Below are 27,060 nucleotides of genomic sequence, written 5' to 3'. Positions count from 1 at the left end.
TTACCTGCTTTCATTTTACTATGGCTTGCTGTTGAATTGAATTCTTTCCTGTGCAAAGCCAAGGACCACTATCTGGTGGCCCATCCGAGGAACTCATCTTGGACCTGATCATACTTTAGTGTCCTATTTTCCTGCAACATCTTTACAAAGGAAGAGGAAGAAGGTAGTCTTCTCTTCTTCCCTACTTTTCCTTTGATTATAAAAATGTAGTCCACTTATTTCCTGAAGCAGCACCCTCTTGCCTGCTCACCTGTATCCTTCACAAGCATTCTATATTAACAAACCTAATTCTTACCTATCACTCTGCCTCTCACTCACTGAATTCCCTCTGACTTGAGACATAAAGAATCTGAGCTTCATTAAGTCCTGAGTGGAGTCCTGTGGTTTCAACATGTCCAAAATGGAACCTTCCAATTTTCTCCAAACCTGGTTCTCTCCAGTCTTCCCATCTCAGTAAACGATTCCTCCACCCACTCATCTTTTAAGTTCTTCCTCCAAACTGCAACCTATATCTGTCCACTTGTCACCATCAGCTCAGCCACCATCACTCCTTACCTGGAATGCTTCAGTAGCTTCCTAACTCATCTCTTGACACTGTTCTTGGGCCCACGGAGTCCATCTTCCTCACAGAAGCCCAAGCAATCTATTTTTTTTTTTAAACACGTAAGTCAGAGCAAATCAGAAGTCACTCTCCTGGCTCAAAACATGTCAAAGTTTCCCCGCTGCTCTTTGAAAATGAGTCTTGACCATGAAGGCCCTATACCAGCTCCTGCCCCATTTCTCAGCCTCATCTCATCCCTACACTACACTCACAGTGACCTTCTTGTTCAGCCCTCTGCATAACGCAGGCTTTTTCTCTTTCTGGAACGTTCTCTCAGCTGTTCCCAAGGCTGCCTCCTTCTCTTCCAGAACTCAAGTGTCCCCTTCCCAGATCTATATAAAGAAACCTGCTCCGTCCAAGTTTGTCTTCTCTTCTGATTGCCTGTTCTCCTTACACAGTGAAGTGGAAGTGCCGTACGAGGAGAGTTCACCGCTGGATCTCTCAAGCCCACTAAGCCAGATGCTCACACATATTTGTTGAACAATAATTCATTAACAGACAGCAATTTTATGTTTTAAAATACCCTGATTTGACAAAAAAGTTGTCAATTCTGTGTGGGTCATCATTGAAAAAAAAAAACTTTATAAGTCCTGGACTCATAAATGGTTGAACTGGCCTCAAGTCCCCTACAGCACAGTTGTAAGGACAGCGGAAGAGGGAGGAAGAGGACAACCGCTGGGTGGCTGGCTGAGTGGCTGAGGGAGAAAGCAGATGGGAACACTCTGGGAAAGCAAACCCAAGGTGCTAAGTTGAGCACAGTCCCCCTGGCCGCCATCTTGAGGGGTCACGGTGCAGATACCTCAGGGCTGACGAGGTACGGTGGGTAGGCGGTAGTCGCGTCCTCAGTGTGTAAGGCTGCACGACGCTCTAGGCTCGCACCCAATCTGGGCTCACGCGCGCCCAGACCCCGGGCCGCGCTCACCTGCTCCCCCTGACGGCGCGGGTCCTCAGGTGAATGCTCTCCTGGGCCGCAGCGGGATTAGTGCGCGTGCGCGCAGGTGAGCGTCCCGCCCCCAGGCTTGGCCACCTGCCGTCGAAACTTGTGGATTGTTGCCCTCGGGTCGTTCCGGGGCGGGGACGCGAAACCGAGCCATGGAACAGACGTCGGGGACTCGCGAGTCCCGGGCCCGGCCGAGAGAACGGGACCCAGACCGGCATCCCCGCCCGGAACGAGACCGCCACCCCGAGAGACAGCGGGACAGAGCCGGGGACCGGCATAGGGAGAGAAACGGGGGCGGGCGGAGGGACGGGGACCGGGACAGGGAGAGGAACCGGGAACCTCGCCAGGACAGGCCCAGGGCCGGGGACCATCGCGGCGGCGAACAAAGAGTTTGGGAAAACTCCCGTCAGAGTCGGACGCGGGACGGACCCCGGCGACCGACCTGGGACGCGGCCCCGCCCCCCTGGCCCGCGACGAGGGAAACCCCGGAGCCGCCGCCCCTGCGGAAGGAGGGCCTCGGACGCCGAGGACCAGAAAGGTGAGGTGGGGCGGCGGGGGCCCTCGATCTCGGCCCTGAGGAAGCCTGGGGCTGAGGCCCGCCTGGGGTCCCGACTACTTGTCCTAGGAAGCGGGTTTAGAGAAAGTGCCATTCTTCCCTTTTGAGCTTTTAGAGGTGACCTAAGGAGGGAAGGAAGACCTTACAGTGCCCACCACCACATGCTCTCCCCTCCCCCGCACACACACTTCTTGACCTGAACCCGGTTAACAAAGCAGAGACCCACTACCCCTCTCCACTCCTCCCCGCCACTCCCCGTTGAAAGTGACAGGGCCGGGGTTCCAGGTAGAGAAGACGAAAGGACTGCAGGACCAGAAGGGGAAGGAGTAGGAAGGAGATTGAGTGGGTGGGGTGAATCTGAGGCTCCTCCCTGAATACAACCTCCCCACCCCCTCCCCAGCACACATACCCACACCCATGTGGTCACAGGACTGCCCCCTTGAGGCTTCAGACCCTTGTCCTGTTTTCCAAAACCAGCCCTCCCCGAAGTCCCGTTCCCCGGAGGTCCAGGCCTAATAAAGTCAGCCCAGTGAAAAGTTAATACATTAATGTGTAACCCCTTCCAGGGCTATATGCATTTCAAAACCAGACAGCTGGGAGAAGCTAGACTTTTAGCCAAAGAACTGAATGAACCTAAAACTCTGCACAGAAGGGCAGAGATTTCCCCCATCTTTGTCAGTGAGGTCCTTCTGGTCAGCTTCATTCAAATCCCATGGTTGGCTCAGACCTCACCCTCCTGAATGAACACATTTTGCCATCCCTATCTTTAGAACTGAGTTCCCACAAGGCCTGTGGAGTGACAGCATCATCATGTTTTAGAAGACTTGGTGAGCTGGGAGAGAGGGTAAGGATGGAAGGAAGGAAGGAGAGGCAGTATTCCCAGGTCCCACTCTTTCTCTAGGGAAGTGGTCCTTTTCCCATTGCATGTTCTATCTAACTCCACAAGAATTACTGAATGCCCAGATTAGATGCCAGGAGACAGGCAGGTACTAGAGTGATGATTATCTTCTGGCTTTTGCCCTCATTACTAGGAGGAGTCCAGACTCCTGTCTGCTATGGGACTTGGAGGCTTTAGCCCAGTCTCTCTCCCTGTTGTGTCCACAAAGCGGGAAAGCTACTATCCTGAGTTTATGTTAAATTATCTAGAACTAACTAGCCAAGGTGTAACAAAGGGAGTGCCCAGTTACAGTCACAGGCACTGGCCATTGTTCCCCTACCTAAAGCCACACTGCGTTGTAACTGCCTGACCTAGGAGAAGCCACAACTTCTTTTTTAGATTTCCTTTTAAAATGGTGTCCTGGGCTCCCTGACCACCACAACCACCACTACCCCTACTAGCCCCAAAGCTAGTGAAGGGAATACTTTTGCTTCTTTCGTTCACAGATAGTTGGTGGTTTAAAATCAAAAGTCATTTATTTGACTCTCCTCCACATAACAAGCATGTATTTAATGGATGGGAGGCAGGGTCAGGGACTACAGAGGTCTACTCTGGATGTCCATAGAACACTGATAAGTAAACAGGCCAATTTGCAGCACATTTGAAATATGCTGCTCCAGGGGAAACCGATTCAGAGAGAACTGAGTTGGGGCCCTGATTGGGCTCTGGAATGTTTGCCGGAGGAGACAGACTCAAAGCTGAGTTCTGGAGAAGAAGCTCCAGGCTGTCTCTCATGGTGACCTAGAGGCATGGGAATGCAGATCATCTGTTGGGGCAGGGAGAGGGGCAGTTCACTATGGCTGGGTCTGTAAAAGTGAGATTGTGAGTGGAGAGTGATGAACAAGGGCCCTCCTGCACTGTGCTTAAAGTTTGGACTTTATGGATTTTTAACCCAAAAGGTACATGATGAGATCTGTGTTCTATAAGAATCCCTGGAACCCAGGTAGTAGAATGCAGCCCGCACCATTCACCACAGAATCTTGTACAAAAGCCCAGGGTATGCTGGATAAAGTGATGGGGAAGGTTGGGAGTGGGGCATGAGGAGAAGGAGCAGAATAGAATATGCCAGGGCTGTCAGAAGAAGAGGGAGAGCAATGATGTCCAAAGTTGTCTGTACCACCAGAGCCTAGAAAATTACTGCTGATTCACCTGTTTCCAAAGTAACAAGGGAAGGAAGAGAATGCCAGTCTGGACATCAGTCTTGTGAATGCAAACTAGTTTTGAAGAGAGCCCATCCTCAATGAACTGAAAAGCTCCCCCAAGTGGTTCCCAGCTACCTGTTCAATAGCCACCCTCCCCGCTTCCCCAGCAGGCCAACAAGCCAGCATGAGAGGTAGGGCTCAGAATTACTAGGATAAGTGACGTACTTAGTGGAATTGGGCCAAGTGTTTGAACACCCTGTGAAGCCACTAAGCCAAAAAATTCTCTGGAGTATGAAAACTGTGGCAGATTTTTTGTTCTGTGCATTCTTTAACCTCTGGGCCCAGCATGAGGTGTTCAGAATTCTAATACTGAACAAGCTATTGAATTTGAAGCCTGCTAATGGCCATGTATGTGTTTGGTTATAGTGAACCCACTTCAGGGAGATACCCACCCTCGAACCCCCGGCCTGGACTACAGGAAGCGGTATATTACCAGTCAGAGGCTGAAGGGCTCCTGGAATGCCACAAGTGCAGATACCTGTGCACTGGGAGAGGTGAGCCATTTTGAAGGCAGACCATTTACTTACCTTTGCTGGTGGTCCTGGGAGGGGTCCAAGCTGGTGGGGTAAAAATTCAAGCAGGCTTCCCTTTTGGTTTCCTAGCATTTTTGTTTTCATACCCACATGAGGATCACATTTTCTAAAAAAACAAAAAATAGGTGGCCAGGTTTCCCATGTTTCTTCTCGGACATGCCTAGGGGTGGTGAGGCAGCTATGCCTGCAGTGTTCAGGCTGCAGATGGACCTCCAGGCAGAGCCAGCTCTGAGCTATCAGGTGTCAGAGTGGGGCTCATCAGGCAAGGTGGTCAGAACTAGAGAGGGAAGATGACCTGGAGATGGCAGACAGGTTGAGCTCATGCCACAGGACAGGAGATCTGATGCCCAAGCATGCCATCATGGCTTTTAAATGTTGTTGACTGAAGCCCACAGTAAGAAATACACACACATCATGAACCAACTTCTGTCCTGTTCTGTGTCATTAAAAACAAAAAGCCACACTTAAGGGGCTTCCCTGGTGGTCCACTGGCTAAGACTTCTAATCCCAGTACAAGGGACCTGGGTTCGAACCCTGGTCAGGAAACTAGATCCCATATGCTGCAACTAAGAGTTTGCATGCTGCAACAAAGATTGAAGGTCCTGCGTGCCGCAACTAAGACCCGGCACAGTCAAATAAATAAAGGTAAAATAAAATTAAATATTAAAAAAAAATACTTCTTAGGATCCACAGTTTGAAGAACTGTGATTTTAAATAATATTATGTGTCAGCTCCAAATGTGGTTTTCCAGAGTTCCCATCCTAGCACCAGGCCTGGCCTTGCCAACAATGAAGAAAATCAGGTTTGTCAGGGTGAGTCCTTATGGCTCACATGATTTGGTGAGAAACTTACCTCAGCTGCCTATGACTAAGAGGGGAAAACTTCTCAACCAGCGGGGGAGAAATCATGAAATTTATACCTGAAAGTGTCCCTTAGAATGATTACAGTGAAATATGTTGTTATAGGATTACGTAGAACTCTTACTGAAGAGCTCTAGGTAATCTGGGTACAAGAATCCTCACTCTAGTTTACGTATGGTGGCACACCCCATTGCTTTTAATTATCTCAACAACTCCTGAGGCTCAGAGAGGTACAGTAAGTTATACAAAGTCACACAGCTGTGAAGTGGAAGAGCTAGAATTGAAACTTAGAGCTAACGCTAAGGCCTGATATGGTTTATGTGCTTGACCTTCTTTTCTTGATGAGATATAAACAGTAGGAACAAGCCAGAGGCTGTTTAACAGGTTTTTCTCTAGAGGTATTCTTCTTCGGTGATTGATTTACCACGAGAGAGGAGAGGGCCGAGCTTGAGGCCCCTGATTTAGCTTTGATTGCTTCCAGTTATTTGGCTTTGGGCCTAGAGGTTGGTTTTCTGAGTCAAGATAGTGAAAGGATGGCTCAGCAGTCAGAAGCTAACAAATGAGGGCTCATAAAGATCTCTGGACACACAGGGACCCGTATAGAAACAGTGTTGTATTGTTTTGAGAGCAGCAGTCATTGAACACCAGGAACTTGTCTCAGCAGGAAAGGCACACCTGTGTAAAGGTCACCTGAAGAATTTCAGCCTTGTCTTAGATCTTCTGTGACTTCTTTTCCTTGTCGGTGAAATCACGTCCTCCTCCTCCAGCAAACGGGCAAAGAGGGGAGGCAGCTATGGCTCTGACTTCTTAAGGAGACCCTGCAGTTTGGGCTGAATCACCCTTAGGAAATTCAGTGGAACACTGACAAAAAGAGATAAGCCCTGAATCCACGGTTTTGGGCAAGACTCCTCAGCTACCAAAATCTTTAAAGGCTGAGGATAAAGATCAGCTAATAAGCAAGTACAAATGTTACATGTTTATATGAGATCACTAGGAATCCTGTGTGTGTATAGGTTGTGCTATGGGTTTATTATTTGGAGGGATGGTGAGGAGTTACAGGTTCCCTGGGAAGGAGATACATCGCCTGCTCTTCTCCTGGCTCCCTCTGATTTGCATTTGGGGCAGCTTCTCCTTTCCCTTTTTGTCCTTTTCCTCTTCCTTTAGACCTTTGTTGCTCAAATCATAATGGAAAAGATCATAAGAGGAGAATTAGGCCAGTGTAACAAGGAAAGTGTGTGTGGTTTTTTAAAAAGTAATGTTTGCATTTACCTTGCAGCCTTACTTGCAAACCATCCTTAAAAATTTAGTTTCTCTCTCCATACATTATAATCTCTATAGTCAGTGGTGGTATCTGTCATTCAGAGCCTAGAGGTTTAGTTCTGAGATGGCTTCTCACTGCCTATGGCATTGACTTGTGACCATGCTGAAAAGGTTCAGGGGGACAATTGTGGAGATTTTGCCCCTTAACTTGCATTCTCAATACCCCAGTACCCTTGCATTCTCAGTATCCTTACCCAGTGCTTATGGGACTGAGCCTATGTCAAGATTTCAAACCATGGCTGACTTTAAGGGTGTTAACTCATTAACAGGTCTGAAATATTCAGCCAGAATCAGAGGAATGAATGACCTGAAATGCATAACTGCTTCTGAAGAGAGAGGTGCTGACTCAGTGAACCAGATCCTTTAAGGGGCGAGTAAAACCTAGAGACACTCTGGGCTTTTATTTTTAAAAATGTGCTACCAGACATCTCCCCCATCCCTGGTGATTGTTTTCTGGTTCTATTTAAAGCTACAACAGGAATAAGGAGTTTGTGGAGGCTCTGTCCTTTCCAAACTCTACTAGGAAATACATAGCATATATCTGCTCCCATATAGCAAAACACTGGGAAAAGCCTAAATATCCTTTACATTGAAATTATTTAAATTCATTGTGGCATCCTATAATCCTTTAAAAATATAAATAGATTTATATTTGCTATGGTAGAAAAACTGTTCACACCATATTAAGTGAAAAAATGGGTTATATAATATTAGAGAGAAGAGAACCCTGTTCTTACTTAAAAACAAATAAACAGCAAAAATTATGCACATGTAGCAGAAAAGTCCAAAAGAAAAAAAAATGGTAACAGTGGCTTCTCCAGTTTTATTGACTGGACTTTAGATCATTTTTATATTATATGTTTGTTTCATCTAGATTTTCTTCTCTTTTTTTTTTTTTACTATCAGTGTGTGTTACTTTTATGATTAAATAAAACAGTAATGCCATTTACATTTTGGAGGGGGAATGGCAGAGTGTAAACATAATACTTGAGAGAGGTTGGTTTCAATTAGCGAACGTGCAAGTGTAACACACCTTCATGCTTAGACCACCTGGTGGTTGCTGTTTAGCTGACTCTTTGGGACCCCATGGACTATAGGCCGGCAGGCTCCTCTGTCCATGGGATTTTCCAGGCAAGAATATTGGAGTGGGTCGCCATGTCCTTCTCCAGGGAATCTTCCCAACTTCCAGGGATTGAACTCGTGTCTCCTGCATTCGCAGGCAGATTCTTTACCACTGAGCCACCAGGGAAACCCTAGACCAACTGGACCCAGGCCCAAAATCTGGTTCTGTAAAAGCCAGGGAGATGCAACAGCCTGATCCTACAGTCAGCTGACCCACTAGAACCGTGCCAGCACATACAACTCCCAGCTTTGTATTATGAAGAGAAGAAGAAGCCATACACAAAAGAGCACATAACTGTGTGATTCCATCTGCATGAAATGCGAGAAAGACAAACCTAGTTTCTAATGGCAGAGAGCAGATCGATGGTGGCCTGAGGAGGAGGGCGAGCGGTTGACCCCAAAGGGTTTTAGAGAACTTTCTGGGAGGATGAAAACAGTCTATATCTTGATTATGATTACATAATCACATTTGTAATACTCTTTTGTATTTTGTATCTTTGCATTCACATTTGTCATACTCTTACCAAGCTGTGTGCTTAATGCAGGTCATTTTGTTGTGGATAAGGCATATCACAATAAAACTGACTTTAAGGAAAGCAGCCAGCTTTGGTAGAAAGCTGGGGCTCTTTGATTGTCCAGGATAATGCAGCCAAGGATCCTGAAAAAATCCAGCTCTGGGAAAGTATCACAGCCCAGATTTGCTCTGTGAAAGTGAAAGTGCTAGTGGCTCAGTCGTGTCTGACTCTTTGCGATGCCATGGACTGTAGCCCACCAGGCTCCTCTGTCCATGGGATTCTCCAGGCAAGAATACTGGAGTGGGTTGCCATGTCCTCCTCCAGGGGATCTTCCCAACTCAGGGATCAAACCCAGGTCTCCTGAATTGCAGGCAGATTCTTTACCATCTGAGCCACTACTTCTTGAGTTAAAGTCTAAGAACAGTAAATTATGTTTTACTGTTTAATTATATTTAATTCAGTAATTAATTAACTTAATCTTTCCTATCTCTGGTACTTGTGAACCATGATTAATATTTTGATGGATAACTTCCATGCTTTTTTCTGACTTCATTATAATTTTTAAGCACTATGTTACAATCTTTTTCAAACTTGGAGAAGTTTCCTCTTCCAAACTGAAAGAAAATGAAAGTTGCTCAGTTGTGTCCAACTCTTTGCAACCTTATGGACTATACAGTCCGTGGAATTCTCCAGGCCAGAATACTAGAGTGGGTAGCCTTTGCCTTCTCCAGGGGATCTTCCCAACCCAGGGATCGAATACCCAGGTCTCCCGCATTGCAAGTGTATTCTTTACCAGCTAAGCACAAGGGAAGCCCAAAAATACTGGAGTGGGTAGCCTATCCCTTCTCCAGTGGATCTTCCTAACCCAGGAATCAAACCGAGATCTGCTGCATTGCAGGTGGATTCTTTACCAGCTGAGCCACAAGGGAAGCAAACTGAAGATAGCCACAAAGCATCTAAAGAGGACGCAACTATTGTTTCAGTCTTTGTGACAGGGCAGGGCTAGGGCAAAGAATCTTCTTGCCTTCCATAAACAACACCTTTCTTCCTGCTCCCTGGCCTGACTTCGTCCCTCGTCATCCTGCAGCCACCTGGACCGGCTGCTCTGCTGTTTTTAGAGTTATCCTTTTCAGTCCAAAGTATCTCTGACATCATTTCTGGAGGCCATGCTTCCCTGCTGCCATCTAGTGCTAATCCTGCAGCTTTGGCTGCTCAGGCCTTCCCAGGGCAAGAAGAAAGAGTTGGCTGTGGCATGAGCTGCCACGGGGAAGATAAGCCTTTAGGTGGAAGTCTTCAAGTGTGAAACAGCATCTCTCAAAATGGTAACACGCCCTTCTTTTGCAGCCTGCTGCCAAATGCTGGAGGTTCTCCTGAACTTGCTGATCCTGGCCTGCAGCTCTGTGTCTTACAATTCCACGGGGGGCTACACGGGCATCACCAGCCTGGGGGGCGTTTACTACTACCAGTATGGAGGGGCTTACAGTGGTTTCAGTGGTGCTGATGGGGAGAAAGCGCAGCAGTTGGACATTCAGTTCTACCAGCTAAAGCTGCCCACGGTCACTGTGGTGATGGCCTGCAGCGGAGCCTTCATGGCCTTCTGCTGCCTACTCCTCACCCTGGGCGTTCTGCGGGTGCCGTGGCACTGCCCCCCATTGCTGGTGATTGAAGGTGTGCTGCACGTGCTCATTGCCGGGGCATACATTCCGGCCTTGTACTTCTATTTCCACAACCTCTCGGCTGCCTACGCCTCTCCCGTGTGCAAGGAGAGGGAGGCCCTGTACCAGAGCAAAGGATACAGTGGCTTCAGCTGCAGTTTCCATGGGGGAGACATTGGTGCTGGAATCTTTGCTGCCCTGGGCATTGGGGTCTTTGCAGTGGGGGCCGTGCTGGCCATCAGGGGTTACCAAAAGGTCAGGAAGCTGAAGGAGAAGCCTGCAAAAATGTTGGAGTTTTAGGCCTTTTAAAACATTCCACCAAACTTGAGTGATGGAAGTTACTGTGAACTACCGTCTTTCGTGGAATGCTTTGTTGTAGAATTTGCCAGCCCTCAGGAGGTAAACAGTCCAGCTTTGGTTTGCTGGGCCGAATTCCAGGGTACTTGGAACAGCACCACCAGATGTAATAAACCCTGGTTCTGGAGCCCTCTGTTGGTGAGGGACTGACCAAAATGACTTTAAAAAACAAAATGAAAATAAAACAATAAAAACACACCAAAACCAGAGCCCAGGAGCCACAAGGAAAAGGCATGTGCTTTGGCAAAATGCATTCTTGATTGAATAAAGGGAGATAACCAAGGGTACTTGAAGAACCTTATCCTCAGTGTGCATGAAAAGCCACATAGACATGAAAAAACATTTCAGCCTTAAGTCCTCTAAACACAGCTGTCTCAAGCAGATTAGCCTCACATTTTTTCCTCACTGAACTCTAGGTTCTTCACTTCCTTAATGCTTTGGGTGAGGGCGGGTGGGGATGCTGGGGAGACCACTTCTGTGAGATTTAAGTTGGAGGAGACGTGGGTTGAGGAAAGAGGAATCAGATTATTTCACTGGGTTGCAAAAGAGGTTTTCTAACAAGCCCCCTTACAATGGCCTTGAAAGCTCAATACGTTTTTTGTACCTCTTGTAAATGTACCATTGTACGACAGATTCAACTCAACAACCAGAATTCAGGATCCATCCAGAATCAAAGAATGTAAAATCTTTCCCAGCAGAAGAATGCTACTTTTGGCCAGACAACCTCGTGGGTTCTTAATGCATGTTAAATTAGGACTTATGGCCCATTATAATACATTCTTGGTACAAGTGAATATGTTCTTTGCTTTATGTAACACCAATAAAAATCCAAAGAAAAATTTTTGATTTGGAGGTGATGGTTCTCTTTACATTTATAATATTATTTCCTTACTTGGCACATTTAAAAGGTGAGTTCCATTTGGGTTTACAAGAGGAAATACATATATTTACTTGGATATGATTAGAAAACTTCTTGAAGAATATATAAGAAAGTATTAACAGAGGAGTTTTAATTTGATTAGCCACAAAAGCAGCCTCACCCAAAAAAGATGTTATTTTACAACAAAAATCTATTTGCTTCAGTTTTCATTTTCCTCTACAGCTTATCCCTAACTGCTAGCTCTAGTGGTAGCTGTGGTTTAGTTGCTAAATCCTGTCCAACTCATGGCTACTCCATGGACTGTAGCCCACCAGGCTCCTAGTAGGCCACTCTTTTCTTTTCTCCTGATGTCTGTGTATCTTCCTGCATTAACCGCATGCTTGGAAATACTTGAACCTGTTCATTGTTTTCAGCAAAGCCAGGTAGGTCTGGCTGGTGCTCTGAGTAATACCCAGTGGCCATATTTCTTCATCATTGGACCCGGCAACAGACCGTTAATTCCTCTTGCTTGTTGCAGTCAATGGAGTGGTTGACAAGATCTAGATGTGTTCCATTCCAGGCTGGCAGATATGTGCTCCGTGTATTATGACTCTGCTGTTCTGGCAGAATCTGTCCCAGAAGGAGAGGTTCAGGCTGCCCCCATCTCGTATCAGCACAGCATTCCTGCTTCCCTTCAGAGGGTGAGAGGTTAATTGCATGCAGAAGGGAAACCAAGGCAGAGAAAGGTATGGTTAGGGGAGGTAGCTACTCCCCGTGAATTAGAATGATCTCTCGGTCAATTCGCTGTAGGGAGAGAGTAGCCAGTAGTTTATGGTGCCTGGGATAGGAGTATGCAGTTCTGGTCTGATGTTATTTTCAGATTTAAATTAGAGGAATGTAGCTTCTCAATCTCAGAGTCCTTAATTATTGCTACTTCTGTCCTGTGGACCTCCTTGGAATTTGTGTGGGCCCAGCAGGAGATGCAATCAGCAAGCCCAGTAGCTGTTGCCTAAGTACTTTAGACACACTGGTCTTTAGCTGCTCAGTTTATAAACATTGTGTTACTCCTTTGTGTACTAGAGAGTTTTTCTGATTTCTGGGGATTCATGCTTTTCGTAAACTTGTCCCATTTCCTAAATCTCTTACTAATCCTCTTTCATTTTATAAATGTTACTAGGTAGCATCACCATCCAGTTGCATAACATTTTATGATTTTCCAGGTATTTTCACATACTTGCTTTCATCTGGGCCTCACCCCAGCCCTGTGGGATAAGACAGACAAAAGAAGGCATTACCTTCATTTATTTGTCAGATGAGGTATCTGAGGCTTAGAGCCAATGACTTGGGCATGGTCACAAGGCAGCAAAGAGCGGGGGAGTGAGCCTGTGCTCCCGCTCTAAGTTCTTATGCTTTCCTCTTTGTTCTCATCCCTGACACCTGAGGGAACCACAGGAGACCTTCTCCCAGGAATATGCCTCCTGAGAGGCTGAGGTCCCCTTCAGGGAGAAATAAAGGGTGAAGGGTGACTCTGGACAAGATGACATTTATCTCCATTCACCTCCTGGTGTCTCCTGCCTCATGGCATTTGGGGGTTCCTTAAACTTGTAAGAATCCCCCAGGTAACAGGCTGGGTATCCAGCATTAGGATCCTGGCTGAGTAGACTGGTCCACCCACAGGTGGGGTTGGAGGCCACGTCACAGGGCGTGGGGACCCTGTCGGAGCTGATCTGAGAACATCTGTAGGAAGAGTCAATGAAAAAAGCACGATGCAGAGCAGTGTGTGTGGTGTGCTCCCTATGACACTAGCAGGGGAAGGGGGCGGTGAAATTCAGCCTTGACTATTTTTATTTGCATGTTATTTCTCTTGTCTGACCTAGGGAGCTTTCCTGGGTGAGTGATCAGTGTTAAATCCCCCATCTCTCTCCTCCTAGGTGTGATACAGATAGTGGAGGTGATACTGAATGGGATGGTTCTCATGTGTATCGTGGCCTCCTACTTTGTCCTGGCCGGATTCAGCGCCAGCTTTGCCAGTGGCGGCGGCTTTGGGAACAACTATTACTCACCATTTGAGGGCACCGAGCTGGAGCAGGTTCGGCAGCTGGACCAGCAGTACACAATCCTCCGGGCACCCCTGATATACGGCGGCGTGGCTGTTTCTCTGGGGCTCGGTGTCCTCACCTTGGGTGTTTTACTCCAAGGAGCCAAAAGTCTACACAAACTGCCAGGGAAGTGGCTCCTCCTGGAGGCCACCTTCAGCCTCCTGGCGGCAGTGGGCTACTGCGTGGGCATCGGCATTTACCTCCACGCAGCCTTGCAGATCAATACCACAGACACTTGCAGGACAAGAGAGAGGGTCTATGCCCGCAAGGGTCTCACCTGGATGAACTGCCAGCTGGCAGGCACTGATGGAGCGGCTGCCACCTTTGCTTGTCTTCTGGTGGTGATGTATGGTGCCAGCGTGGTGCTGGCCCTGCGGAGCTACCGAGAACAGAAGCAGTACAAGGACAGCCAGGAACAGCAGAGAAATTACAATGATGCACCAGAATACGTGTGGTCTGGAGTACTCTGAGATCCACTGGAACCTAAAGTTTCAACCCACCTTGATTCTCTCAAAAAGATGGGTCCATTATAATCGCACTTTACACATATGTGGTTTTCACATACTTGATTTCATAAATGCTCCCTCTGGAACCAATACAAAGTTAGATGATCATCTCATTTTTCTATCTGTGTCTTTGTTGGCTGAGAGCGTGCATAAAATACCTCCACCTTTGCTACTAAGAGCAACATTGGGAAGTCTGCATATATGCTTATGGTTTGGCTCTCTTGCCAAATGGTAAGGTGATAATAATAGCTTAAATAATAGCCAGAGGAATTCTGAAAGATGAAAATAACACGTCAGGCAGTAGCAGGCAGTAGAAATATCTTGCCTGTCTGAACTAAAGTCATTAAGAAAAACATGCCATTTCCCCCTGTATATGATCCCAGGGAAGTGATTTTAAAGCCTTTGTGTGGTTAGATTTCAAAGGAGTAATTCCATTCTGACTCTCTCCTAGAAGAAAACTCTCCTGCCCACTAAATACGATAGTGTGCCATGACCCCAAGAAGCATTCCTCCATTAGAGATCGGGGGCTGGATCCCTGATACCCGAAGGCAAGTGCTTTTAGCATGCATGGTCCTCCTCAGGATTCCTGCGTTAGGGTTCAGAGAAGATGGTTTTTACCAGCTTTCCAGGTTAGTTTCTTTTTAAAGTTATTTGATTGGAATTCACTTTCCTGGAAGATTTTATCATTTCCTAAAATACGAGGCCTCCAAACAGTGAGAAATAATTCATAAACCTCTTAAAACATGTTATTCAGCTGAATGCAAAGATAAAGCAGATGATTTTCTGGGAATATTCAGGTATATTGGAGGCATCTTTATTTCTGCATCCCTTCCAGTGCCCTACAGATTAGGCCTTCAAAGGTTAATTATAAATTCTTCATGATCCTGAATTGTTTCCATAATATAACAGTTCATTAACACAGAATCTCGAAAATAAAGTTCTTTTTATAATTTTAATCTAAAATTTTATAGCTGTTCTTATACATTACAACTAGTCTCAGATATTCAGTTCATGTGGGATGCAACTAGAAATATTATTATATATTTTCTAGTTGCCATCTTTTTTCAAAACTTACTTTCATGAGATTAAATAAATTCAAACTGAATTTTTAGTACATTTCTAAAAACAGAAATTTTGACATAAATCTCAGACTGTCTATATACAGTTAGTAAGAAATCAGCCAACATAAGCCTGTTTCAACGTATGCCAAAATGACAATGAAAACAACTGTCAACATCATCTCCTCTGACATGGGTTGGACATTTTTACTCCTGCAGGTTTGCTAGCTCTTCTCCCTGGAATATACTGTCTTTCCTCTCACCTCTTAAATCCTTCCTACTCTTAATTCTTATAAAACCTATCCCAGGCAAAGGATCAAAACTAAATCTTGTACAGAAAGGCGGGGGGGGGGGGGGGGGGGGTTGGCGGTTGTGGAATCTAGATGATACTTTTACAAAAATAAAGCTTGGAGAAGAACAATCAACTAGAAGTCCACGTTGTGACCTTAAAATACAAACACCTATGCCACAGAACAAAGCTTCCCCTCCACCACCTTAGCCCAAGACAGTTTTCACTGAGTGGCAAGACAGGTTTAACAGCAGCAAAAATCGAACGACCCATTTCCTACCCTAAACACCACCCCCGCCCCCCAACCCGCCAAAACTTCCAAACTGAAGTGTGTCCTAAGTAGATCTTTGCCATGTCTGGGTCAGGGGCTTGGGAAAATGAGGACTTCCGCCTCTGTGACCCCCATGTGGTGCCCAGACCCAGCTATACAGCACTGCTCCGATTCGGCTCCTCTCATCACTACAGTAACACTCCATCACATTCAAAATGCCTTAGCCAAACTTGCCTTACTACCACTTGTCGGATCAGTTGGTCAAGGTTTCTTATGTTTCACATATGAGACGAAGGCTCAGGAAGGCTAAGTGGCTCACCCAGCGGTCGGTGTTTCCTTGTCACAACTGCTCAGTGCCAGGTCCAGTGCTGAGCTAAGGAAATATTTGTTGGCATCATCTCATTTTAACTCACAGCTGATGAGACTCATTTCCATTTAACAATCAAGGAAAAAACTGTGCCTTGGGGACATGAACTTGCCTAAAGTTAAATCTTTCTAAGTAGCAGAGGCAAAACTCGGACCCCGTGGATCCCACACCGAAACATGTTCCGAGTGACTCGTGCTCTTGTGGTGGTTGATGTGCCAGGGAAATTATGTCACGTGAAGTAGTTATGCCACCCTGGAATAGGTGTGGGTGCGTGTCATGGAACCAAGGTACGAAAGCAGATGGCGGCATTGGGCCTGGCACATTGGAGGTGTGCTAAATTCCGCTAAATGAGGAGGAAACTTGCAAAATTATTTCAACTGGGCCTTTATTTGGAGTGAAAGGTAGCTAATCTTGCTTGGACATCCAGAAATTATGGAAGACAACCAATAGGGAGAGGAGAGGGGAACAATTTAGAGGCTTACCTAGATCAGAGGTATTGTGAGCCAAGACCCACTGCCTTAAAGTCTAACACCAAAGCCATTAGGGCAGACATGATGGCCAGATTATCCATTTAGTTCCTCTGTATCCTTGGTAGCTCTGTGGTTTAAGAGGAGCTGTAGATTATTCACAAGTTGAGTTCCCTTTCATCAGCTAATAACCTGCATGGAAATAAGGACCATGCTTCTTGTCTTTGGGATTTATTTAAACATATAAACCAAGTCAGAATATAATATTTCTTAATGTAAAAAATCTTTATTGCTATTTCAGCTTAAAAGGTGATCAAAAATATTTATTCTTGCCTTAACTCATAGCTTCATATTTGTCATGGAATGTGATTTCACTTATCTTCCCCTAAAGCAAGAAAAAGCAAAAAAATCCTAAAGGTGCTTTTGGTTAAGAAACTAATTCTACATACAAGTTAGAGAAAATTACAGTTTCATGCTAAAATAAAGTACTTATAAAATAACAGGTATTCCATTTTAAAACAAAGCCATGAAAAAGATATTCCATTTTATTTTATTTATTATTATTGTTATCATTATTTTTATTTTATTTTTATACAAACAATAGATTTGCTGCAACATGCTCTGGCTCATATTATTGAATTAAAAAATTTAACACATTTCAAAAATATCAAAAATACACTATAATGAGTCTTAGGACTACAATACGACAATGATTGCACAAAACCATAAGATATGAACTCACTGTCTGGATGACCTCCACTGGCAACAGTGAGAGAAAACCCTATAGCGTCTGGGAGAAGTGCATGAAATTTAGAATACAAGGAGCTTATGTGTGATTGAATCATCACCAAATGAGGGAAACAGAGCAGGATTTACTGTAGCTGCTTTTCTCAGTGTAGGAAGTGCTTACCCAACTATGGGGCAAAAGTCACTAACTGGAGAGAAAGATTAACTTGCCTCCATGAACAGGGGAGTCTGAGAGGCCCCGCCCAGAGGGAAGTAAAAAAGTGACACAAGACAGTTCTAGAGTGATGCTGCAGACATCACTGAATGGCTTGGAGACTATTTAATAATTGGTATGTTTATCGACAACCGCCAAGTGCTCCCTTGTGGAGGTCTCTTCATTAGTGATTATTGAGTAGACAGAGGAGGGGAGCCTGTGGCTTCCAAGTACCTGCTTTTGCTGAGAGCTGACATGGAAAGAATGGCATCATCTGATATTCAGCAGATCAGCCAAACCTAACTGGCTCCATCTCCTAGAAAATAGCACTCGCTACAAACAATTAAAATAGCACCCAATGATTACCAAGCTGCTCGTGTTGGCTCTTCTATACATCAGGAAAATGAATTCATCAACTTATTGCACATACACTCTACAGTAGTATAAGAAAGCCCTCACTTGAATGAGGAGTAATAATTCAATGACTCTATGGTATCACGGTAGCTTTATGGACATACTAGCATTCAAATTTTCAAATACATTTCCAATCCATCTGGATAAGAAAAATACCATGGCTGCCAAGACTTGTATAGTTTTCTTTCTTCCATGGGACTCCTGGACTGCTCCCATAAGCAGGAGTAACATTCTTTCAGAAACTCTCTTAAACAACTCCATTAAATGGGAGGTACACACAGTGACCTGAGAATCATGCAGAGGCTGGGACCTCTGGGCTAGAGATCAATGGGCCTCTGCCCACCTGGGGAACGCGTCCTCTGGGTAGTCCTAGGAAGCAGATTACATTCACCTGGAGACAGATTACTGGCTTTTACCACCTGACAACCTAATCAGCTCACACAGGAAGTGTAAATGACTTCATAGGTCAAGAGGGTTCTGTGTATTTTTGGTGATGGGCTATGGCCTTTTCATCCTCTGTTTTAACAAATAGTAATTATAGAGGGAAATGAATCAAAGGAAGTTACAAGAAAAAGAGCAATCAGTTTTGGTACAGCCTATATTTTCATACAACCTAATGTTTCCTGAACATAAACCTGGGACATAAACATAAAAGAACACTGGGAATTTGAAGGTTCTTCTGATTAAAAAGTAAATACATTTACTTTTAGTTAAGCAGTTTCATAACTGGGCTTTGTAGTGGTTCCAATTAGCGTAGGGTGGGAAACAGACAAGAAACAGTTCACAGATAAAGGACAATTTTAAAAAGACTATTAAAATGGTTTCGTCCCAAAATAATTTTCATCATTATCATCTTGGGTTTTCCCTTCATTTTTCCTTCATCCCCCCCACCCCACTTTCCCATAAAAAAATAAGGCGGCAACACACTATTGTTCCCATCTTTCTTACAGCACCTGAACTTTGTATGAACCATATTATGATCCCCACTTCAAATCAAGACCTGAGTTCTAAAATTTTTCAGTAGCTAACAAGTAGTTTGACACAGAAAAAAGTGTTCCTGACAATTTGGGGACTCAAATTCATATCTTAGAGAGGCTGAACACCAGACACTCATTGGTATGGAATCCTCCAAGAGTGTGTACCCCACTGACACATACACATGGGTACAGGCCTCTGAGAAGATGAGGATACCTAACTATCTGTGGAGAGGTCATCTGGTTTTCTACTACTGCTTCAGCAAAATAAAACCCCCAACATATGTATGTATAGATCAACCCTATCTTTAACATTTCATGTCTCATGAAACAGATTAAAAATGATTCTACTCTATTTTCTTTTTAATTGTCAAAGTATTCTAAAAATTCAAAGCACATTCCCCACTGGGTAAAATTAAGCAATGTCAAAACTTTGTAGGAAAAGGCAATGGAACAGAAATACAGAAGGAACTGCATTTTGCTAGGCTTACATGGGATGTGCAAAAAAAAAAAAAAAAAAAATCAGTAAACCAGGTTTTCTGTAAGCTTAGGATTTTCTCAATCAAGTTTTTCAGAAATTGAGCCCAGTACTGTGAAGCCATGTGAGGTGGATAAGCATTTTCAGAAGACTCTGTTAACCATTAAAAGTTGAAACTTCAGCTCACTCCTAACATTTTAGAAAACCATCTCTAGGCTCGAGAATGAGAGAAGGAACTTGTCTAACTGGAAGCTCCATCCATCCATCTGTTCTCATTCAGCCTCAGTCTGTTCAGAGTCGTCTGCTGTAACTCAAGTTTACTTGGATGTGAGCAGCAGCAGCAGCCTTGGCCCTGCGTACTAGGAGGCTGACTGCCATCTCCACCTCATGTTACGGAAAGACGCCAATCCCCAAATGCTTCTCTTGTGATCTTCTGGGAGATTCCTAGCAGTTATTCTCTTTTTGTGACTTGGGGGAAGTAGTCTTGTTCCTCACCCCTTCCCCGTCTTCATCCCCCAAAGAAGAACTACTCCCCTGTTTCTCAGGAACTTTCACAGTCTGACATCCAACAGTCCATTTCCCAGGGCCCTTCCTCGTACCCTCACAGCTGGCCCCAACTCCCGATGATCATCCTGCCTATGGACAAAGGATCTGGGCTGCCTCTAAGAAGATTGGCTCGAGTGCAGATTTGAAAATAAAAAGTTCACAGTCAGTGGAAAGTGCTCTCATTACATCACAAACATAAGTTATCTGTTTGATTGGTTCTACATTTCCAATAAACATCATTTCAATAGGCTGTATTCTCGTAGAGAAGAAGGAAAAGCCATGTGACTAGTCACATCACATCCCATCAGGTTGAGATAGAAGGTGATTTCTCTGTCGCAGAGATCCATCAGCAGCAATCAGTAAAAGGAACCAATCTTCCTCCACAGAAATAGTCCCTCTCCTGCCCAGGCAGGCAAATTCTCATAATTATCCTAGGAGAGAAAGGGTTAATGGCAGGTGGTAGGACTGATACAGAGTAATGCCTGCCTGCTCCCCAGGAACCCTGGGGATCCCGATGCAGGTTAAATGTGAAACTTAACACTGATGGTGTTGACTAGCTTATCCAGAGCAAGACCCTGACAGCTCTCACCATTTCCACCTCCGAGATCCAGCCTCTTCTCATCTGTGGTTTAGAGATACAGAGGCAGAACGCCCCTGGCAGGGTCCCCTACCCTACACCATGCAGCCTCGTGCGATGCCATGGCCCCTGGGGGAGGACTACAGCGCCGTGTCAAACTCCTCCGAGAGCTCGGTCCGATCCTCTTCACTGGGCTCAGGCTCGTGCCTGCTTTCCTGATGGTGTTTCATTTGTTCCTTCACTTCTTCTTCTAGGTCATGAGGTATGACAAACTGGTCCTCTGGCTCCAGCTGAGTAGGGGCAGCAAAATAGCCGGTCTTCTTCTTGGGTGCTTCGGTGGCCACCTCGATGAGGTTCAGGCTGTCTTCCAGGGGTACGATAGAGCCATTGGAGAGCTTCTTCCCATAGAGACAGGAAGTGGAGGGAGACTTCTGTAACTCCGTCCGGTCTTTGCTCACTGGCAGGAGGATGCCACTGTTCACACTGTTCTGTCTTCGGATCCCAAATAACGATCCTCTAGCACGGTCCTCGGGGCATGGGGCAGGAGAATTCTCTGGAAGGGTGGGTGAGTTCTCAAGATCCCTCCCCCGACAGCAGTGGATATCTACTTCTACTTCCACCTTGCTGCCGTTTGTTATGACCCCTTCTACCGGCTGGTCATCATCACTGTCCAGGCCATTGTCAGACTGGTTACTTGAGAAAGTCGCACAAGAGGGCTGGCGCTGGAACACCCCCGAGGTAGGTGCTGGGTGGAGACTGCAGCGCCTCTCTGGCCTCGGAAGTAAGCCAGCATCCAGGCCAACAGTGTTATGTTCATCAGAAGCAGTGGACCCCACCTCGCTGCTCACCTCTGAAGTGGACATCTCGCTACTGAACTCAGAGGCAATACCACTGCTGGAGGAAGGAGTGGTCGGCTTGGGCGGGTCCTTGATGATGGCGGTTGAAGCAAATCCCATAGGACCTGGCAGCGTGAGCCCATTCATTTCACAAGTACAGCCTTCCTCACCAATGTTCAAATAAACCACCATCGCCCCCACATTGTCCTGACAACCATAGCTCTGGGCTAATGTGCACAACTTCTTGGCAGCTGCTAATGGGTCTTGCACATGGCGTACTGCGTTGACCGCTTCTGTATATGACAAGTGTTCCCACAATGCTTTATTTCCCAGAATCAGCAGCTCATCCTGAATGGTGAGTGGAGTGGAAGATATGTGGGGCTTGGGGAGGATCCAAGGGTAGAGGTATGTACAGCCCAGCAGCCGGGTACAGCAAGTCACCCCATTCACTTTGTTGTCCTAGAGATAAGCAGAATGCAAACTTTGAGAAACAAGCAACAGTGACACACAATTTTATGTCTTTCTAGATCACAACACTTAGGGCTCTACAATAGAATAGAATTGACATGTCATATGGTTTTCTCCTAGGGTATGTGTAATTTTAAGTGGATTTACAAAAAATAAATGTGTAGAATTCCAAAAGGACAGAATATCAAATAGGTATTATACCACAAATAGTTGAGAGGCCTGAGTTAAAACCAATGAAAATCAAGTGGCTAAAAGGCACCTCCATCTCAAAAATATTTGCTCTAACATTAAGTATAGGCCTCAGCAGGTTCTTAAATAGAGAAACATCTGTTAGGAAAATAATAAGCAAAACTATCATTAATTCTCCATCACTAGTATTCTGGCAGGGGCCAAAACTCAGATGGGTCACTAAAAATGACTTCTCATTTAAAAGCAGAGTTGGGGGACTTTTCTGGTGGTTCAGTGGTTAAGACTCCACACTACCAATCCAGGGGGCCCAGATTCGATCCCTGGTCAGGCAATTGGATCCCATATGCTGCAACCAAGACCCAGCTCAGCCAAATAAATAAATAACAAAGGCAGAGTTGGGACTAAAAGTTGGGACTGAAGATATTAACTGGGTAAGAGAATCTTTATAGCTAAAGTACTGAATAATCCCTGAAGTTATTTGGCCTAGAAAAGGAAAGTCTGAAATCCATGGCACAATTTACTTACTCTCTAAGGGTCATATCAAGAATGATATAATTCTAAACTCAGAGGAAAAGGAATAACCCTGGTTGCAGGCTGGGCATGTTCATCTGCCAGATGCTTCATACTGATTTCTTAAGAAAAAAACAAACAAAACCACCAAAGCCCTCAATATATTAATTTCATAGCTACCGTCATTCTTTGGGTGAAAATTCTGGCACTCTTATTTATCAGAACTTGTCACAAACTCTCAAAATTTGTAATTTTATTTTCCTCATCTGTGAAATAAAAATAAAAGCACTTCTCTCATGGGGGTTATTGTGAAAGTTAAACAAAACAATGAAAATACAATGCTTAAGCAAGTAACAGGCAAACAACACATTATAAAATTGTAATTGTCTGTATTTATAAAAATGTTTCCTACTTGTTTGACTCCCTAAGAAAAATCTAAACAGCATTAATTAAATTCTGTAATAGACTAATCAAATAAAAAGTTATCTTTTATCTTCATTTGTTCTGACTGAAAGACCCTCCTTAAGATCATAGTTCCAGAATCTTCATAGCATCAACCACATTAGAAGGATAATTTTTGGTTTTGTGCTTCCTTGGATGGAATCTTTTAGACAGTACTTATTGTAAAATTCTGACAAGACAGCCCAGAAGTGGACCCACACATATAAGAGTCCACGGATCTTTGACAAAGGAGCTAAGGCAATTTGCTGCTGGGACAACTGGACATTTACATGTCCAAAAAAATAAAATCTGGACACGGAGCAACCTACACCTACTAAAAAAAAAAATTAATTCAAAATAAATCACAGATCTAAATGTAAAAGACAAAACTTATAGAAGACAACACAGAAGAAAATCTAGGTGACTTTGGGTTTGGCAATGAGTTTTTAAATACACCACCAAAAGCATGACCCATGAGGAAGAAAATTAGTAAGTGGGACTTCATTAAACTAAAAACTTCTGCTCTGCAAAAGACACTACTAAAAGAATGAAAAACAAGCCACAGACTGGGAAAATATTTGCAAAACATTTCTGATAAGGACTTGTATCCAAAATACACAAAGAACTCAACAGTCAAGAAATAAACAATTAACTATGGGCAGAAGATCTGAACAAAATTCTGCTTTGCAGTAAACAGTGTTTACATGTAATTGCTAAAGTCTCTTTGAAAGCAAAAGTCCCATGCTAACTTCTGAAAAAGGAGAAAAGTTATGAAATACTAGAAACACTGATGCTTCTTTATTTAAAAGAAAAAAAAAAACAAACAATACCAGAATATATTCAGCCATAAACAGGAAAACTACTGTGAAACTTTGCACTTCAGAACAGGGATGTCAAACCATACAACTTTTTCTTCTTGTGTTTTGGAATAAGAAACCAGATGAAAATTAACCACCAGAATATATTCAGCCATAAACAGGAAAACTACTGTGAAACTTTGCACTTCAGAACAGGGATGTCAAACCATACAACTTTTTCTTCTTGTGTTTTGGAATAAGAAACCAGATGAAAATTAACCAAGGGGGACATTTACATTTATTTTACATGCAAGGTATAAGTCTAAAGATCACAATTTAGGCTTTTTCATTTCTAATTAATTTGCTCTTTCTTTCTGCTAGTTATTAGCTGCTCATTAGATTTTCTTCTATTACTATTATCTGGATTGAATACAATTTACAAGGCTTGATAGGAAGAAAATGGACTTTCATTGTTCTATGTAGAATAGCATTCATTAGATTTGAGGAGTAGAAGTCACTGGTGGAGAGTAAGATTTACCTCTGTTATGATGGCTTTTTGGTCCTTCACCCTCTGAGCCTCCTCTGGGTCCTGTTCCAGGCTGAAGACTTTAGAGAGTGGCACTGGCTTCCCACCTCGACACAGGACTGCTTGGCATGTGCCAACATTAGCCACAGTCAAACTAAAGCTACTCGTTGGATCGGCAGTGTCAGGACGAATATAACAAAGGAGAGCCGAAGAGCCTAGTTTCTGGCCAGCCATTCCTAATTTCCTGTTTAGAAAGAAAAGAAAATGAAAACACGGCAGTTTTAGAAGAAAGCAGCGGTCCTTCATATCCAAGGCTTCCTTGTTTATCTGTTGACCATGAACCCATCTCACCCTCATCCATCTTGATATGAGTGATGATGGTGAAGACGGCTTTGCCTTCTACTCTTAGCTAAGAAATTTTACCAAAAGGGTGGCGGCAGAGAAGACAATGAAGAGGCAGCTTTCTCTGCTGCTTCTGATTGATCATAATCTGCAATAACCTAACTCAGTGGCTTCCAACTGAAGCAAATCAGAATCACCTGAAGTGCTTGTTAAGTTTCTCATTCAGTGGGGAAGGGGTTGGCCCAGTAATCTACATTCTAACAAGTTTCTGGTGATGCTGAGGCTTCTGGTCCTAGAACGACACTGAACCACTTACTTGGGTTGTAAGTTCCCAGAAGGAAGGCCCATAGTTTTCCTTGTATTTCTCCCATGCACATGGTGTCTACCCCCAACCTCCAGCACTTGGTACACAATGCTAAACACAGAGCAGATGCTATTAGAAAGATCTGGTTTCAGATTCCAGCTCTCCCATTTATGGGCTATAGATCTTCAGCAAGTTAATGCTCCAAGAAATTTTTCCGATTAAAATACTCACCTCCTTGGCTTACTTAGAAAATTAAAGATACAGTACGGAAAATGCTTGGAACTGTGCCCAGCTCTTGGGAAGTGCTTCATAAATTGAGTTTCCTTTCCCAAATGCTTTATTTTGCCAAGTCCCTAGGCTCAATTCTATTACTAAAAAATAGACTTCTTTCCCAACATCTTTGTGTTATAATGACAGGTGAAACCAGCTTGGGCTCCAGGCTGTTCCATCTGAAGCTTGATTATGCAAAGGGTCACTCTCTCAGTTGTACGAATGCTTTAAGCAGCCCATCTGCTGGGCAAGATGCTCTATTAGCTGCGAAGAGATTTTCAACAGTTTGCTTTATAGGGTGTTTGCCTTTAAGTGGCTTAGGCTTCAGCGAGGAGATTAGTTGGTAAATCCCCAATAATAAGTATTTTAAAAACAAGAATCTGATGAGTGCTTAACCTCTGTAGGTCACTGACCCTTAGGAGAATCTTATAGAGGCTTACCACCTTCCTTCCCCCAAATGTACATAACACATACACAACCTATTACACATGATGTCTGGGCTTTCCAGATTCTCAGCAGCCTTTGGTTTCAAGAGAAAAAACAGATGGCTCTTTAAAGAGCCACAGTCCCCATGTTCCATGCTGATGGACAGAACGGTCATGAGACAAAAAGCAAGATCTCACCATGTTGCTGAACTTACAATTGAGACCCAGACCTTCTGGCTTAGGCAGGGCCAGGTTAGAAATTATTCAACCCACCTGCTTACCTGTGAGATACCAAGAAGGTGTTAGCCATGAAAACTGTGTCATTTGTTGACTGCTGCACCTCTTCCAAAAGCACATCCGCCATGGTACACTGGAGGAGGCGAGGGAGCTCCTCGTTCCGGTCACCATCAAACATGCCATACACAGCTCCCACCCCCTCTGCAAAGTTATCCACAGCTAGAGCAGATACACATAACCTTTCACAGAAACAGAAGAAAGAGAAAGTCAGTGGCAAAGCATTCTTCTCCAGGGAGCCTTCTTTAAAGAAGGAAGGGAATTCCCTAGCAGTCCTAGTAGTTAGGACTCACTTCCAACACAGGGAACACAGGTTTGATCCCTGGTCAGGGAACTAAGATCTTGTATGCCATGTGGTGCAGCCAAAAAATTAAAAAATAAAAAAGTAAGTGCTGATTGAGAGTGGAGAAGAATAGTGGTAAATCCCCATCTATACATGAAAAAAGTGTTACAGAAGGTAGGTAAGCAACATCTTAAAAGAGTTGATGTCATAAGAAATGGGGGAATTCAGCCACATTCAGGAGCAGTATGTATTAGCTTTGCAATGTTACAGAAGGCTAAAAAGATGTTTTTTCTCAGTAGTGATAAAGGCCTACTATCAACACCCTTCAGTCAAAGACTTCGCCAAAGTGCACACCACACTTGTAGCTCAACAAATTGGGTTATCATGTAACAACAAGAGAAAGCACACCATGGGACTCAGGAGTAGATTCGTGGGCACTGGAAAAAACCTAGTATAGGATTTGGGTTTGGCTGGATCACTTTGGGGAAAGTCTAACAAAGTGGGGGGTCATACTAGATTGGGTGCTGTCAGAAATCAGGGCTATTCTGGGACTTCCCTATTGGTCCAATGGTTAAGAATCTGCCTTCTAAGGCAGGGCGTACAGGTTTGATCCCCAGTCAGGGACCTGCCTCACGGTGCAGCCAAAAATTTTAAAATATACATATTAATAAGAGAGAAAAAAATGTTTTAAAAAAATTAAAAAAAAAAAAAGAAAGCAGGGCTATTTTATGGTTGATAATCTCAACAAATCTTAACTACCGGGAAAGAAGGTTAGCATGGGGACAAAGCTGTGACTGATAAAGAAAGGAGCAGTCACCCATCTTAGTCATGAGGTGGGATGTGAGTGTTCTGTGCACATTCATCTTGTTCTGTCTTACTGGATCACGGTCTCAGAGGAATCTTATCTGATGTTGGCATTCTGTGATTTGTTT

The 27,060-nt window shown here is 44.3% G+C and overlaps 2 protein-coding genes across 3 annotated transcripts in view; one reads left to right on the top strand and one right to left on the bottom strand.

Moving 5' to 3' along the window:
- The first annotated feature begins 1,599 nt into the window (after nt 1-1,599).
- On the top strand, nt 1,600-15,018 carry MARVELD3 (MARVEL domain containing 3). Of its 2 annotated transcripts, none has more exons than XM_043899005.1 (3): nt 1,600-2,079; nt 4,603-4,730; nt 13,389-15,018. In XM_043899005.1, the coding sequence occupies exons 1-3, from the start codon at nt 1,694-1,696 to the stop codon at nt 14,024-14,026; spliced, it is 1,152 nt and encodes a 383-aa protein (XP_043754940.1). In that variant the 5' UTR covers nt 1,600-1,693; the 3' UTR covers nt 14,027-15,018. The 2 variants fall into 2 exon arrangements, with proteins under 2 accessions (XP_043754940.1, XP_043754941.1); XM_043899006.1 differs by lacking the exon at nt 13,389-15,018 and adding an exon at nt 9,931-11,437.
- Nucleotides 15,019-16,778: 1,760 nt separating this feature from the next.
- Nucleotides 16,779-27,060, bottom strand: part of PHLPP2 (PH domain and leucine rich repeat protein phosphatase 2) — a 59,620-nt gene continuing 49,338 nt past the window's right edge. Inside the window, exons 17-19 of the mRNA XM_043899004.1 lie at nt 25,833-26,027; nt 24,223-24,454; nt 16,779-21,738 (exon numbers count right to left, since the gene is read on the bottom strand). Coding sequence (XP_043754939.1) covers nt 20,584-21,738; nt 24,223-24,454; nt 25,833-26,027 — 1,582 coding nt within the window. The 3' untranslated portion in view covers nt 16,779-20,583. The remainder of the gene's footprint in view (nt 21,739-24,222; nt 24,455-25,832; nt 26,028-27,060) is intronic.

Source organism: Cervus elaphus, chromosome 4 (assembly GCF_910594005.1).
Source record: "Cervus elaphus chromosome 4, mCerEla1.1, whole genome shotgun sequence".
Taxonomy (NCBI): Eukaryota; Metazoa; Chordata; class Mammalia; order Artiodactyla; family Cervidae; genus Cervus; species Cervus elaphus.
The sequence above is the reverse complement of the archived record's forward strand: the minus strand, read 5'-3'. Positions and strand labels throughout refer to the sequence as shown.

What these genes read in the sequence shown, in the direction of transcription:
- MARVELD3 (XM_043899005.1), top strand. Translation starts at nt 1,694, where the DNA reads ATGGAACAGACGTCGGGGACTCGCGAGTCCCGGGCCCGGCCGAGAGAA. An exon ending in GGACGCCGAGGACCAGAAAG is followed by an intron (nt 2,080 to 4,602) that starts GTGAGGTGGGGC and finishes GTTTGGTTATAG; the next exon opens with TGAACCCACTTCAGGGAGAT. An exon ending in ATACCTGTGCACTGGGAGAG is followed by an intron (nt 4,731 to 13,388) that starts GTGAGCCATTTT and finishes CTCTCCTCCTAG; the next exon opens with GTGTGATACAGATAGTGGAG.